This window comes from Pongo abelii, chromosome 3, assembly GCF_028885655.2.
Source record: "Pongo abelii isolate AG06213 chromosome 3, NHGRI_mPonAbe1-v2.0_pri, whole genome shotgun sequence".
Classification (NCBI taxonomy): Eukaryota; Metazoa; Chordata; class Mammalia; order Primates; family Hominidae; genus Pongo; species Pongo abelii.
The window spans coordinates 39178528-39193770 of NC_071988.2; the positions used below are offsets into that span (position 1 = coordinate 39178528).

General features: G+C 41.7%; 1 protein-coding gene across 1 annotated transcript in view; it reads right to left on the bottom strand.

Moving 5' to 3' along the window:
• Nucleotides 1–489: 489 nt before the first annotated feature.
• Nucleotides 490–15243, bottom strand: part of PDS5A (PDS5 cohesin associated factor A) — a 159414-nt gene continuing 144660 nt past the window's right edge. Inside the window, exon 32 of the mRNA XM_002814687.5 lies at nt 490–3119. Coding sequence (XP_002814733.3) covers nt 3116–3119 — 4 coding nt within the window. The 3' untranslated portion in view covers nt 490–3115. The remainder of the gene's footprint in view (nt 3120–15243) is intronic.

The following is a 15243-nucleotide window of genomic DNA, read 5'->3' on the forward strand; positions in this document are numbered from 1 at the left end:
TGGAACTAAATATGTGAGTGCAGAACTTGCAATGAATGGATGAACCATAGACTAATATGAATCAAAGGCTGCTACTAAATTCTTAAGTTAAAAAAATAACTTCTTGGCCAGGTCTGGTGGCTCAGGCCTGTAATCCCAGCACTTTTTTAGGAGCCTGGGGCAGGAGGATTGCTACAGTGAGCCATAATCATGTCATTGCACTCCAGCCTGGGCAACAGGGTAAGACCTCATTTCAAAAAAAAAGCCACCCTCTAAAACGAACCTCTTGTTGGGAAATTCTGAATGTGCCTCAGAATTTATCATCTACTATGTTCTTCCTTAGCCACTGTAAGCTACCTCAGAGTACCCAGCCAGGAAGTTTGAAGGTGGCTTTTGATTTCTAATTAGGATATTCAGACTCCAGCATCTCAACAGAAAATATGCAGAGACATTTTATCAACTTGTGACATACCAGGGGTACATGAATATTCAGGGCTCCACACTACTATATAATGCTGCATTTCTTGGTTTTATTTGAAACAGTGCATATTTTTAGCATTTTATGGTAGGATTTTACACTTGTCATTTACACAAATTACAAGGTTCTGCTTCAAGTTTTTAAAAAAAATTTAAAAATTCAGCCCATGTGCAGCACAATATGCAAAACTACTTTACATTATACACACTTTTTATCAAAGGAGATACAAAATTCTGGCTTGTAGTTTTAGACAAATACAAGAAGCTTCAAACTAGACACAAAGGGTTAACATTAATTCTCAAATATAAGTCTGCACTTTTGTGTTGTAGTTCTCTGAGATGTGAATACCAAATTCCTAAGGGATTTTTATGTTTTCCTTCAAAAAGGAAAACTAAAAAAATTCCCGTAAACAAGTCCCTCCCCATCAGCTTGGTCTTTCCACAATCCTACTCTTGCTTCCCTTAGTGCCAGACACTTGCATCATGTTACAGAATTGGGGTGGGCCACTCACATCATACGAGGAGCAAATCCTTTTAACTTCTCTCCTGCAAAAATCTAAACAAGAATATATTGATGCAGATGGTTCTGCTACATTTTGTTTAATATGATGTAACACTTGGTAATCTAGTAAACTGTGATGCTGGGCAATTAATCAAAGGGAGGAAGAGACAAAGGTCCCTATCAATGCACTTTTTGCTGGTGACACACTGGAAACCTTAGGAATCAAGCTGTCTGATGCTAAGAGAACTTTAAACTCTCTCTAAATAGAACACACCTACTGATTGCTTGAGGGACTTCTCTGATACTTATGCATAGATACTCTTTTTCAGCATGTAGGAGGCAATATTTTATACTTTCTAAAGGGTTCTGAAGAGGCAATAAGGAAGAGTGGGGCTTTTTCTGCCCCTGTAAAGGTATTGTTTTCTATCATTGGTATCCATTGTTCCCTAAGCATCTTCTGATATCTAAATGTGTGTATATGCATATTTAAAATAATTACCCATCTTTCAGTCAGTCAATATACAGCCAACTCTTGATTATCTATGAGAAACGTAAGTGACATTTACTCAAACTTCACTCTAGCAGAATCATCCACCTTTGATACACTTCATTGTTTGTTTTACATCCCATGTACACTACAGCCTATCAAGACCAAGTATAACACAAATGTTGTTTCCTCTGACCCATGCTAGGAATGTGTAAGGAAATGGAGTGAGCACATTCTGCTAGGGCTTTGCAGATGACCCTACAGTGGACAGTGGGGGCAGGATAGAACTCTGGACATAAGAAGAGACAAATTTCATGTTCCTCCAGAATCAGGTCTTACATGCCTTCGTTATTTTGTTATCACAAAATTAAAAACCTGAGGCATAGTCACTATTTTATATAGATAATGGAGAGTTGACTGTAATCATGTTATGACTTTAGCTCTTTAACATGAAAAAATTCACAAGAAAGCATATGATAAAAAGATTAAAAAGACTGCCATGACATCTAGAAGCATTTATTTTATGCAAAAAACTTAAATATGATCATGTGTACACAAAAAGTGCACACATTACCTATGCTGAACAATGTCAAGAAACATAATATATTGATGCAAGTTTTCTAAAATAAACAATAAAAATGAGCCCAGACCATCAGACAAAAGCAAAACACTTATTTCCCAATAGCACAATGCTGAAAACTGATAGCAATCCTAAAACACCTCCAACTTTCCTTGCAAAGCTGCCAAAGTCCAACTATTTTTTAAAAATTGATTTTTTTTTTACATTAATAAAAATCTGGTGACAAACATTATAAAACCAAATGCTGGACAGTCTTTACTCCTTTAAAATTCCAAATATTCCAACATAATCACAGGAGTAAAAACCATTTTAAAGTGATATGCTTTATGAAACAAACAACAATATGTACATTTATTGCAAATTATATTAAACTAAAATGAGGGGAAATCAAAATATGAACTGTTTACTACTGGCAAATCAATAATTTTAATTTTCTCACTCTGATAAAAATCAGAAAGCAACATTTATAAAATTGCCACCACATCACTTTTCATAGCAGGGAACCGAAATCTGTACATCTCATTTTTGCAGAAAAGTAGGCAGGCAGAAAGAATTATACATAAAAGTTTCCAAAAGGAAAAACAAAGAAATATTTAATCTGATCTCTTTTCTTTTAAAAAATTAATTCAGTAGACTTCTATTTTCTCCTGTGTAACATGGGAATTCCTGGCTCTAAAATGGATGAATTTTCAGTGTCAGTGTAAAGACATCTTGTTACTTTCTTTAAAATAAAAACTGCAGCGTGGAAATTAATGGTGTATTACGCATTTAAACTCCAGATAGGCAGGAACTGGAACCAAGTGTTAAGCAATTTGCTTAATTATTGACTTTTCATAAGAAAAGTCTCGGGGAAGGGGGAGAACAGAGTTGCTTTTAGCCTCTCTCTCAGGAGTTTCTGCTGTACATTTCCATCAGAGGACTTGTGGTCATGTGAAAAGGAAGTAATAGTTTCTTTAGTTTTCAAGGCAGAGAGTGTGTGTTCTGAAGTGAGCTTCATTTTCTGTTCAGGGACATTTGTGAATCCAAGTTTTTGCAGAAGCTGGAGCCTGCTTCTGTTTGGCCTTCATTTTCTCCCTTTGCAAATGCGTTTTTACCTTAGGGTTAAGAATAGAACGCAAAGTTAGAAAAGATGTGGAGAAGATATAAACCAAACTAAAATGATTTCATTTCCATAGTTGTTATCTAAAATCTTTTTTTTTTTTTTTTTAAAAACTTAAGCATCAGGGTCTCACTCTGTCACTCAGGCTGAAGTACAGTGGCACAATCATGGCTCACTCAGCCCCAACTCCTGGGTTCAAGTGGTCCTCCACGCTCAGCGTCCAGCCTGAGCCTCCCAAATAGCTAGAACTATAGGCGCACACCACCATGGCTGGCTAATTTTTAACTTACTTGTACAGACGGGGTCTCATTATGTTGCCCAGGCTGGTCTTCAACTCCTGAGCTCAAGCGATCTGGGAAGCCTGCGCTTCTCAGATTCACTACTGGGATTATAGGCATGAGTCACTGTGCTTGGCATGTTATCTAAAATCCTTAAAAAGTTTTTTCATTTTTTCACCTGAAACTTGGTTTAAAGAGCCTTTCCCTAAACTATATAAAAACCAAACACCAATAAAGAAGTTTTTGTTTTCAATGACTTAGTGCTGCTATTCAATGCCCTATTTGCTTACAACACTAAAAGCTATTTATCATACTATGGCAAAATGAATTTATAAGCAGCAAAATAACTTCTGATTCATGAGCTGGGTAAACATATACGTTTTAGCATACTAAAAACACCCCAACCAAACTAGAAGGAAAAACTCGCGTGTTTTTTTTTTTTTTTAAAAGAGATGAGGAATTCCCCCATTGCATTTCCCTAATAGGGAGGGAAATTCTGATCCCTGGAAGCACAGGAAGACTTGGACATGGCCTCTTTCTCACCTCCTCTCACCTACTCCTCTTTGGGAGGAGGAGGAACTCATCTAATAGATGAGATTAGGGAAAAGGAATGAGCATGTTGGGTTTGGCTTCATCAATATTTGTTCTTTTGCCCTGAGAAGTGCATTCTGGTTTGTCGGTGGCTGTTCAATTCAGCGGCAAGGCATTAGCAGCCCAACTTGCCTAATTCATTCCACATATTTATGTATTTATTTATTTATTTGAGACGGAATCTCACTCTGTTGCCAGGCTGGAGTGCAGTGGTGTGATCTGGGCTCACTGCAGGCTCCACCTCCCAGGTTCAAGCGATACTCCTGTCTCAGCCTCCTGAGTAGCTGGGACTACAGGTGCGTGCCACCATGCCCAACTCATTTTTTGTATTTTTAGTAGAGACGGGGTTTCACCATGTTGGTCAGGATGGTCTTGAACTCTAGACCTCGTGATCTGCCTGCCTCGGCCTCCCAAAGTGCTGGGATTACAGGCATGAACCACCACGCCCAGCCCATTCTACATTTTTAATCAGCCTGATCAGTAGTAAGACTGTCTCCTTTTCAACAATTTTACACCTAAAAGAGAAAAAGATATATTCCCAAACTCCTTTACTACATACATATTTTATAAAGGTAACAATGCTAAAAGAGCTAAGTGATTATTACAATTCATACAGAGACTGTTAATTTGTTATACTATTTGAAGCAATTTTAACAATATGCTACTAAAGAATTTTCTTTTTTTTTTTTTTTGAGGCGGAATCTTGCTCTGTTGCCCAGGCTGGAGTACTTGGCATGATCTCGTCTCACCACAACCTCCACCTCCCAGGTTCAAGCGATTCTCCTGCCTTGGCCTCTTGAGTAGCTGGGACTATAGGCTGTGCCCCCACGCGCGGCTAATTTTTGTATTTTTAGTAGAGATGGGGTTTCACTATGTTGGCCAGGCTAGTCTTGAACTCCTGACCTAGTGATCAGCCTGCCTTGGCCTCCCAAAGTGCTGAGATTACAGGCGTGAACCACTGCACCCGGCCAAAGAATTATTCACAAGCTGCCCGCTACACCTTCAGGAAGCTTCCCTTTCCTAGCCCTGAGTCCTCTGTATTTCTTGGGCTGCTCTCACAGACTTTTGAAAGACCTAGGTCACTGGAAGAGCCTCCTGGACTTGATTTTATGTACCAAGATGAATTGCCATCACTGCAAGCACTTGGCTTCTGAAAAATTTCATGTTATTTTGAGAAAAATTCACTTGTTACTAAAAAAAATTAATATTGAACTAATATATAGCTGTTTAACACATGAGGATACAAACTTGAGGATATATACTTAGGGGTTAATTTTGAGATACAAACCCACATGATGGGAGGAAACCTTCTCAATATACAAATGAGCACAAAAACTCAGTCAATTCTTTGCTTTAAGAAAAACAAATTCTAAGATCCTTGAACACTCCCACACTAAGCATGCTAAACAAAATATGTTAATCCAACGACTAGAAACCCACAGTCTGTTATCCTACAGATATTCTCTTTAAATTCAAATTCCCCAGAAGTCACAAATTTGGGGTTATTTTTCCACTGATGTTTATTGACAAGCTCATCTTCAAGGAAGAATTTGGCCTTAAGTGTAAGCAAAACATACTCAAGAATCAGCAAATCTATTCAGAACATATTTTCAATTCAAAACACTGGGAACTGTTTGCCCTTTGAATGATAGCCTTAACACAAAGAGGAAAAACAAGTGAACTAAACTACTGAAATGATCATTCCTTCATCCGAAACTCAGAGACCCAACACTAATGTCCAGCTAATACTGTTGACTGTTTCCTGACCACAGTGCAAATGGCTGATTTTTATTGGTTTTATTGGGTGAACTCAAGGAATTTTTGCAAAAGGAATAACAAGCCCAAATGCAGCCCAAAACATAAACAGGAATACTTACTGAAACCCACATACATGCAAATAGCTGAGGGAATACATTTACCACAAAAATCCGATCTAAAAATTCTAACGTTAACTTTACAAGTTAAAACCCTTAGCATCAACTCCCAGCTAAAACTGAGGCCAGCAGAATTTTGCATATCCTCTTTCTGTTTTGGTGGAATAAAGTATCCTTGAACCAGTAAATAAACCATATAGGTAGGAATCAAGCTAAAAATAATCATTATTGACCTAATGTTTTGAGTAAAAACCTAGTAAGAGGAATTCTGCAAGGGTTAGCACTTGCCACATATTAGAAGTTATGGCTGTGGTATTAAAATGGCTCTAGAAGCTTAACACATCAGAAATCTACCTAAAAGAGCTGAAGATGAAATGAAGTTAACAAACCTAAAGTGTAAACTGTAGTTGGCATATACTAGGGCCTCAAAGATGGTTTTCACTAATTAATGATCATAAAATATGATAGTAAATACCAAGTAATACAACTGGACAAGCTTTCTGGAGGTGGTGCAAGTGTAAAGTACCACTCTGGGGAGGATTCTGTACTCAGATCGACAAAAGAGCACCTATAGGTGACTGGGGTGAGGTTAGGAGGTAATCTTTTTTGAGACATTACTGCAGAGTTGTGAACAGAGAAGGAAATGATCATCTGGGAAGTGAAAAATAAAGCAAGTGAAAGGTGTGGAGAATCATGCAAGGAAAAATAAAAGACTGATAAATTGGGCACCTGGAGTTAGAATGCAGGGCCACAGAGAAGCACAAGGGTGCCAGGCCTTCTTTACCAAATAAAACCCAGGGCTGAACTTAGTGCAGCAATCCAGATCAGACTCCACAAATGCAAGGCCCCTAAGGAGAGCTGATTCTATCACCATGTAGCTCAGCAATGTGTTTGACTGCTCTCAGGGTTGGCACCTCTGTGTCTTCTCTTACCAGTTAGTTGGTTGAAACTGTAATGATATAAAACCTTAACAGGATGATCCTCACCAGGTCTCAGGAAAATGCAGGTGGAATGTCAAATCACTCACAGGGAATACTAGCAGTTAATGAGAGCTATGTTTAGAATCTTGTAGCAAGGTGGAAGCTGCAGTTCCACATGAAATAAAAATAGCTAGCCCTTTCAGGATTTTGACCATTCAACTGAAGGACAGTCAAAACATCAGCTGAGGCCAGGCATGGTGGCTCACACCTGTAATCCTAACACTTTGGGAGGCCGAGGTGAGTGGATGCCGAGGTGGGTGGATCACGAGGTCAAGAGATCAGGACCAGCCTGACCAATATGGTGAAACCTCATCTCTACAAAAACACAAAAATTAGCTGGTGTGGTGGCACACACCTGTAGTTCTAGCTACTCGGGAGGCTGAAGCAGAAAAATTGCTTGAATCCAGGACGTGGAGGTCTCAGTGAGCCAAGACTGCGCCACTACACTCCAGCCTGGGTGAGAGTGAGACTTCAGCTCCAAAAAAAAAAAAAAAATTTCCAGCCAGGCGCGGTGGCTCACGCCTATAATCCCGGCACTTTGGGAGGCTGAGGCGGGCGGATCACAAGGTCAGGAGATCGAGACCATCCTGGCTAACACGGTGAAACCCTGTCTCCACTAAAAATACAAAAAATTAGCTGGGCGTGGTGGCGGGCGCCTGTAGTCCCAGCGAGAAGGCTGAGGCAGGAGAATGGCATGAGCCCAGGAGGTGGAGCCTGCAACGAGCTGAGATAGAGCCACTGTACTCCAGCCTGGGCGACAGACCAAGACTCCATCTCCAGAAAAAAAAAAAAGAAATTTCCAAGCTACTGCCATGAACAGTATCAGGAGGCAGATAGATAATAATTGACATGCTGGGATCTTAAGCCATGCCCTGTGTAGCACTAGCCAAGTGACCTGAGCAAGGTTCGTTCAGGTCTTCATTTCCTTATGCTCATATAGTGTGGTACTTGCTTCATAATGGATGTTGGCAGGTCAGATATCTGCTCATAGAACATTTCCTACTGTCACTACTAATACAGATGCCAGGCACCTATCACTCAGGCTGGAGTACAGTGGCACCATCATGGCCCACTGGAGCTATGAACACTGAGGCTCAAGCAATCTTCCTGCCACAGCATCCCAAGTAGCTGGGACCACAGGTGAATACCACCATGCTGGGCTAATTTCTTTTTACATTTTTTGTAGAGACAGGGTCTTGCTATAGTACCAAATACCATCTGAAATAATTTTTGTTAATTTTCATTTTTTTGAGACAGAGTCTCACTCTGTTGCCCAGGCTGGAGTGCACTGGCGTGATCTTGGCTGACTGCAACCTCCGCCTCCCAGGTTTAAGCGATTCTCCTGCCTCAGCCTCCTGAGTAGCTGAGATTACAGGTGTGTGCCACCACGCCCAGCTAATTTTTGTATTTTTAGTAGAGATAGGGTTTCACCATGTTGGCCAGGCTGGTCTCAAACTCCTGACCTCAAGTGATCTGCCCACCTAGGCTTCCCAAAGTGCTGGGATTAAAGGTGTGAGTCACCATGCCCAGCCCATTTGAACTAATTTTCACCCCAGTCTTGTTCTTGGCATTGGGTGTTACATTCAATTAAAGTATGCCACTTTCAAAAACATCGGATCTATCTCTGTTTTCCTCTCTAATCCTAAAATGCAAGGATTTTGTTTGCATGTACTACCAAAAGAGGTGAAAAAGATGAGTAGAGTTGGTCTAATTTAACCCGTGATTATTTCAAATAAACTAGTGCTTTTACTTACAGTTCTGCCGGGGGCAACGGCTCACACCTATAATCCCATTTATGTAAGAGATCAAAAGCTATATAGCCCTTTATACCTGGGTTTCCTCCACTTTGGGGAGGAAATGACAGTACTGGGGAGAATGACAGTACTTAGCCACATAGAGTTGTTTTTGTTTTTTGAGATGGAGTCTTGTTCTGTCATCCAGGCTGGAGTGCATGGTGCGATCTTGGTTCACTGCAACCTCCGCCTCCCGAGTTCAATTGCCTCCCGGCAATTCTTCTGCCTCAGCCTACCGAGTAGCTGGGACTAGAGGCGCGCGCCATCATGCCCGGCTAAATTTTTTATTTTTATTACAGATGGGGTTTCACCATATTGGCCAGGCTGGTCTTGAACTCCTGACCTTGTGATCTGCCCACCTTGGCATCCCAAAGTGCTGGGATTACAGGCGTGAGCCACTGTGCCCGGCCATAGAGTTGTTTTAAGGATTCAATGGGTTAACAAATAAAGAGCTTATTATTGAGCTTGGCTTATAATAAGCACTATATTACCTTTAGCTGTTTTTTAATGCAGCAAATTTTAAAATGATAAAATATATATCAAATACAATTTATCATTTTAACCATTTTTAAGTACAAAGTTTAATGGTATTAAGAATATAAAGGGACAGGTGCGATGGCTCATGCCTGCAATCCCAGCACTTTGGGAGGCCGAGGCAGGCAGATCATCTGAGGTCGGGAGTTCAAGACCAGCCTGACCAACATGGAGAAACCCTGTATCTACTAAAAATACAAAATTAGCCAGGCGTGGTGGTGCAGGCCTGTAATCCCAGCTACTAGGGAGGCTGAGGCAGAAGAATTGCTTGAACTGGGAGGTGGAGGTTGTGGTGAGCCGAGATCACACCACTGCACTCCAGCCTAGGCAACAAGAGCGAAACTGTCTCAAAAAAAAAAAAAAAAAGAATATTAGGGGTCTGGCTGCCCAACACGGTGAAACCTGTCTCTACTACAAATACAAAAATTAGCCGGGCATGGTGGCGCACATCTGCAGTCCCAGCTACTCGGGAGGATGAGGCACAAGAATCCCTTGAACCCAGGAGGCAGAGGGTGCAGTGAGCCGAGATCTCACCATTGTACTCCAGCATGGGTGACAGAGCAAGACTCCATTTCAAAAACAAAACAAAAACCCAAAAACAAGAATGTAAGGGGTCTTCAAAAAGTTTGTGGAAAATGAATGTTATGAAATAATTATGCATGGATTTCAAAAAAAATTTTTTTTTTTTTGAGTTGGAGTCTCACTCTGTCGCCCAGGCTGGAGTGCAGTGGCGTGATCTCTGCTCACTGCAAGCTCCGCCCCCTGGGTTCATGCCATTCTCCTGCCTCAGCCTCTCCAGTAGCTGGGAGTACAGGCGCCCGCCACCACGCCTGGCTAATTTTTTGTATATTTAGTAGAGACGGAATTTCACCATGTTAGCCAGGATGGTCTCGATCTCCTGACCTCGTGATCCACCCGCCTCGGCCTCCCAAAGTGCTGGGATTACAGGCATGAGCCACCGTGCCTGGCTCAAAATTTTTTTTTTGCACCAAAATAAACTCATACTAACTTGTTATGTCTGAACAGGATCTAGTTTGAGGCACTGAAAATGTTTGAAAAGTTTGAGGGCTGGGGCAGGAAGATTGCTTGATTCCAGGAGTTTGAGACCAGCCTGGGCAATACAGCAAGACCCAAAACATTTAAAAAGAAATTAGCCAGCCATGGTGGTGCACACCTATGGTCCCAGCTACTTGGGAGGCTGAGGCAAGAGGACTGCTTGAGCCTCAGTGCTCTCATAGAGCAAAGTGAGCCATGATGGTGCCACTGCACTCCAGCCTGAGTGACAGAGTGAGACTGGTCTCTCAAAAAAGTCTGAAGAGGCTGGGCACGGTGGCTCACGCCTGTAATCCCAGCACTTTGGGAGGCCAAGGTGGGTGGATCGCCTGAGGTCAGGAGTTCAAGACCAGTCTGGCCAACATAGTGAAGCCCCATCTCTACTAAAAAAAAAAAAATATATATATATATATATAAAAATGTGTATATATGTAAAATTAGCTGGGTGTGGTGGTGGGCACCTGTAATCCCAGATACTAGGGAGGCTGAGGCAGAAGAATCGCTTGAACCTAGGAGGCGGAGGTTGCAGTGAGCTGAGATCGTGTCATTGCACTCCAGCCTGGGCCACAAGAGTGAAACTCTGTCTTAAAAAAAAAAAAAAAAATTTTTTTTGAAGAGAGTCCCTATCAGAGCAATAGGAATTCTGCTAAAATTGAAGCAAGAAAAGCATCAAATGTCTGGTGAAGCTTGGGTGGAAGAATAGTGAAATCACTGATGCTTTAGGAAAAGTTTATGGGACAATGCCCCAAAGAAATCAGTAGCTTAAAACTGATTTTGTGTGTGTGTGTGTGTGGCAGGGTCTCCTCAGTCACCCAGGCTAGGGTGCAGTGAGGAGTGGCATGATCATGGCTCACTGTAGCCTCGACCTCCCAGGCTCAGGTGATCCTCTCACCTCAGCCTCTGAAGTAGCCAAGACTATAGGCACACACCAGACACCTGGCTAATTTTTCTATTTTTTTGTAGATATGGGGTTTTGCCATATCGCCCAGGCTGTTCTCAAACTCCTAGGCTCCAGTGATCTGCCAGCCTCAGCCTCCCAAAGTGGTAGGATTATAGGCATGAACCATGATGCCAGCTGGATAAATTGTTTCAGGAAGGGTTGAGATGATGTTGAACATCATGCCCTCCACAGCAATTTACGGAGAAAAAATTCATCTTGTTTCTGCCTATTCAAGAGGACTGACAAGAGCAGAAACAACAGCCAACATTGTGGTCATTTCAATTGGTTCAGCTTACAAAATTCTGACTGAAAAATTAACGTTGAGCAAGCTTTCCACTCAATGGCTGTTAAAACCCTTTGCACCCAGCTGTAGACAAGAGCAGAGCTTTGCATAGAAAGTCTAGACAAGTAGGATCAAGATCCTGAAGCACTTATTCAAAGAACTGCAATAGGAACTGAAACATGGCTTTACCAGTATAATCCCAAAGGCAAAGCACAATCAAAGCAATTTAGCTGGGCACGGTGGCGTGTGCCTGTATTCCCAGCTACTAGGGAGGTTGAGGCTGCAGTGAGGCAAGACCGCACCATTGCACTCTAGCCTGGGCAAGACAGCCAGATATTGTCTCAAAAAAAAAAAAAAAGGGTACTAAGAAGTGAAAGTGGCCAAGTGGTCCAGTGAAAGGAAAAGCAGACTGGTCAAGAGTAAAGGTCATGGCAACAGTTTTTTGGGATGCTCAAGGCGCTTTGCTTGTTGAGTTTCTGGAAAGCCAACAAATGATAATATCTGCTTATTATGAGTGTTCGGACAAAGTCAAAACTTCAGCAGAAAAATGCCTGGGAAAGCTTCACCAGAGAGTCCTCCTCCACCATGACAATGTTCTCGCTCATTCCTCTCATCAGACAAGGGCAATTCTGCAAGAGTTCCCATGGGAAATCATTAGGCATCCGGCTTACAGTACTGATTTGGCTCCTTCTGACTTCTTTTTGCTTCTTAATCTTAAAAAAATTTTTAAAGAGTGCCAATTTTTCTTTGGTCAATAATGAAAAAAAGACTGTTTGAAATGGTTAAACTCACAGGACCCTCAGTTCTTTGGGGATGGACTAAATGGCTTCTATCATTGCTTACAAAAAGTGTCTTGAAGTTGATGGAGCTTATGTTGAGAAATAAAGTTTCTATTTTTATCTCTTAACTCCAGTTTTCCATGACCTTTCTGAAGTGGCCAATTATTTATATTGTGTACAACCATTACCACCACCCATCTCTAGAACTTTTTCACCTTCCCCGACTGAAACTCCATCCCCATTAAACACTAAAGCCTATTCCTGCTACCCTCAGCCCCAGGCTCAAGCAACCCTCCCACCTCAGCTCCCTGAGTACAGGCACACAACATCATGCCCGACTAATTTTGTATTTTATTTATTTTTATTTTTATTTTTGAGATGGAGTCTCACTCTGTCATCCAGACTGGAGTGCAGTGGCACAATCTCTGCTCACTGCAAACTCTACCTCCCGGGTAGCTGAGATCACAGGGGTGAGCCACCACACCCAGCTAATTTTTTGTATTTTCAGTGGAGACAGGCTTTCACCATATTGGTCAGGCTGATCTTGAACTCCTGACCTTAAATGATCTGCCCACCTTGGCTTGGCCTCCCAAAGTGCTGGGATTATAGGTGTGAGCCACCGCACCTGGCCATAAACATTTAATTTAACCACCTACTGTCACTGAGATCAGAAAACCATCACAGAATACTGTATTCTGAATAACACACTGCCCATTGATCTACTACTAGCATATTTAAGATCTCTAACGTGCCTTTTCACTCTGAAAGAGAAGGCCAAATGCCATTTGATGATATTGGGGCACATAGTGCAGCTAAAAGCAAAGCAATGGATTTTACAACGCTGTAAATGAGAGAAGGTCTAATTGCTACTGAAAAAGTTTTCAGGGTTCAAGTATGTATCCGTTTTTTTTTTTTTTGAGACAGAGTATCGCTCTGTCTCCCAGGCTGGAGTGTAGTGGCCGGATCTTGGCTCACTGCAACCCCCGCCTCCCGGGTTCAAGCAATTCTCCTGCCTCAGTCTCCCGAGTAGCTGGGACTACAGGTGTGCACCACCACGCCCGGCTCATTTTTGCATTTTTACAAAATTTTAGTAGAAATGGGGTTTCTCCATGTTGGCCAGGCTACAGGTGATCCGCCCGCTTTGGCCTCCCAAAGTGCTGTGATTACAGGCGTGAGCCACTGTGCCCAGCCACAAGTAAGTATATCTGTACATTTTAGTTAGATGGTACAGGGACAGCTAATGGGAGGTAAGGTCAGGTGGCTTAGGTAGCCTGTGTGTGATGATTAGTACTTTTTTGTGTGTAGGTGAAGAAAAGGACAGATTTCTTGAAACCGTTCAGAGAATTTTGGCAATCTCCAGGGAAATGTTCAACTTTTGTATAACTGAAAATGTATGTTAAGGAGTAAGGAAACTAGAATTCAAAACAATAGTAATGATAACAGTTGGGCATTTATTTTGTACTAGGCACTTTGCTAGGCGCTTTCTTTATATTTACTGATCCATTTAATTCTCAGAGCAACCCTTTAAGATACATACTGTCATACTAATGAAAAAGGGAGGCAGAAGTTCAATAAAGGTCCAGGTTTGAGAAGAAAGTCATGTAAAATTTGCCCCTAATACTGGCTTTCATTACTACACTTGTTAGTTAATAGAAACAGAAGTGAGTACGAGGAGCATACTAGTACTCAGATCAGGTTTGAGCCTTCTGGATCAGATGCCATGAGAGGATGTGAAAGGTTGCCAAGAGGGCACTTAGATGATGTAGAAATTTAATAGCCCAAAATTTCAGAATTTCGTAAATGCTAATTTTTTTGTTTTTTTTTTTGAGATGGAGTCTTGCTTTGTTGCCCAGGCTGGAGTGCAATGGCGCAATCTCTGCTCACTGCAACCTCTGTCTCCTGGGCTCAAGCGATTCTTCTGCCTCAGCCTCCTAAGAAGCTGGGACTACAGATGCCCATGCCCACGACCACACCCGGGGTTTTTTTCTATTTTTTTTTTTTTTTGTATTTTTAGTAGAGATGGGGTTTCACCATGTTGGCCACGTTGGTCTCAAACTTCTGACCTCAGGTGATCTACCCGCCTCGGCCTCCAAAGTGTTGGGATTACAGGCGAGAGTCACCAGGCATAGCTCATAAATGATAATATTTTAAATGCTTTTACACACATGCTTCAGTAACTTTTTTTTTTTTTGAGACACAGTCTCCTGTTGCTCTTCTGCACTGGAGTGCAGTGTCGCAATCTTGGCTCACTGCAACCTCTGCCTCCTGGGTTAAAGTGATTCTCCTGCCTCAGCATCCTGAGTAGCTGGGATTACAGGCATGCACCACCACACCTGGGTAACTTTTTGCATTTTTTTTTTTTTTTTTTTTTTTTTTTTAGTAGTGATGGGGTTTCACCATGTTGGTCAGGCTGGTCTTGAACTCCTGACCTCAGGTGATCCACCCACCTAGGCCTTCCAAAGTGTTGGGATTACAGGCATGAGCCACTGTGCACGGCCTGACATGGAGTTTTATAAAAATACTGAAGCAGGATAGTGGGGTATCCTGAGCTGATCAAATCTGGGACTCTTCCCTAGAAGAAACTGAAATGCCTACAGTCTAATCCAGGGGTAAATGAGTTAGGTATGTAAGGAAAAAAGGAGGACGAGTTAAGTTCTAAGGCCAAGGTGAAAGGAGCCACCTTCTAGATTTCCAAAAGGAAGAGTCTGAAATCTCAGCCCAAGAATGATCAAAGATGAACAGTTTGGTAAGTTGTTTCTCTGGGCAGGGTGGGGAAAAGGAAAGTTGTTGACCTGTGTTAGAATTAACTATAACACAAAGAATTAAAGAGTGGGACCTATTACCTATTGACATTTGGTGACTGTTTTCTCCATTATGGGACCTTGTATCCAAAAGGTAGCCCCTTATTTTATGTAAACCTCTGCAACCACTTGAAAGGCACTAAGCAAAAGAAATATTTGTCTTGTTAATAAAAACAGAAATATCAAAATACCATATCTAAATAAAAATTACAC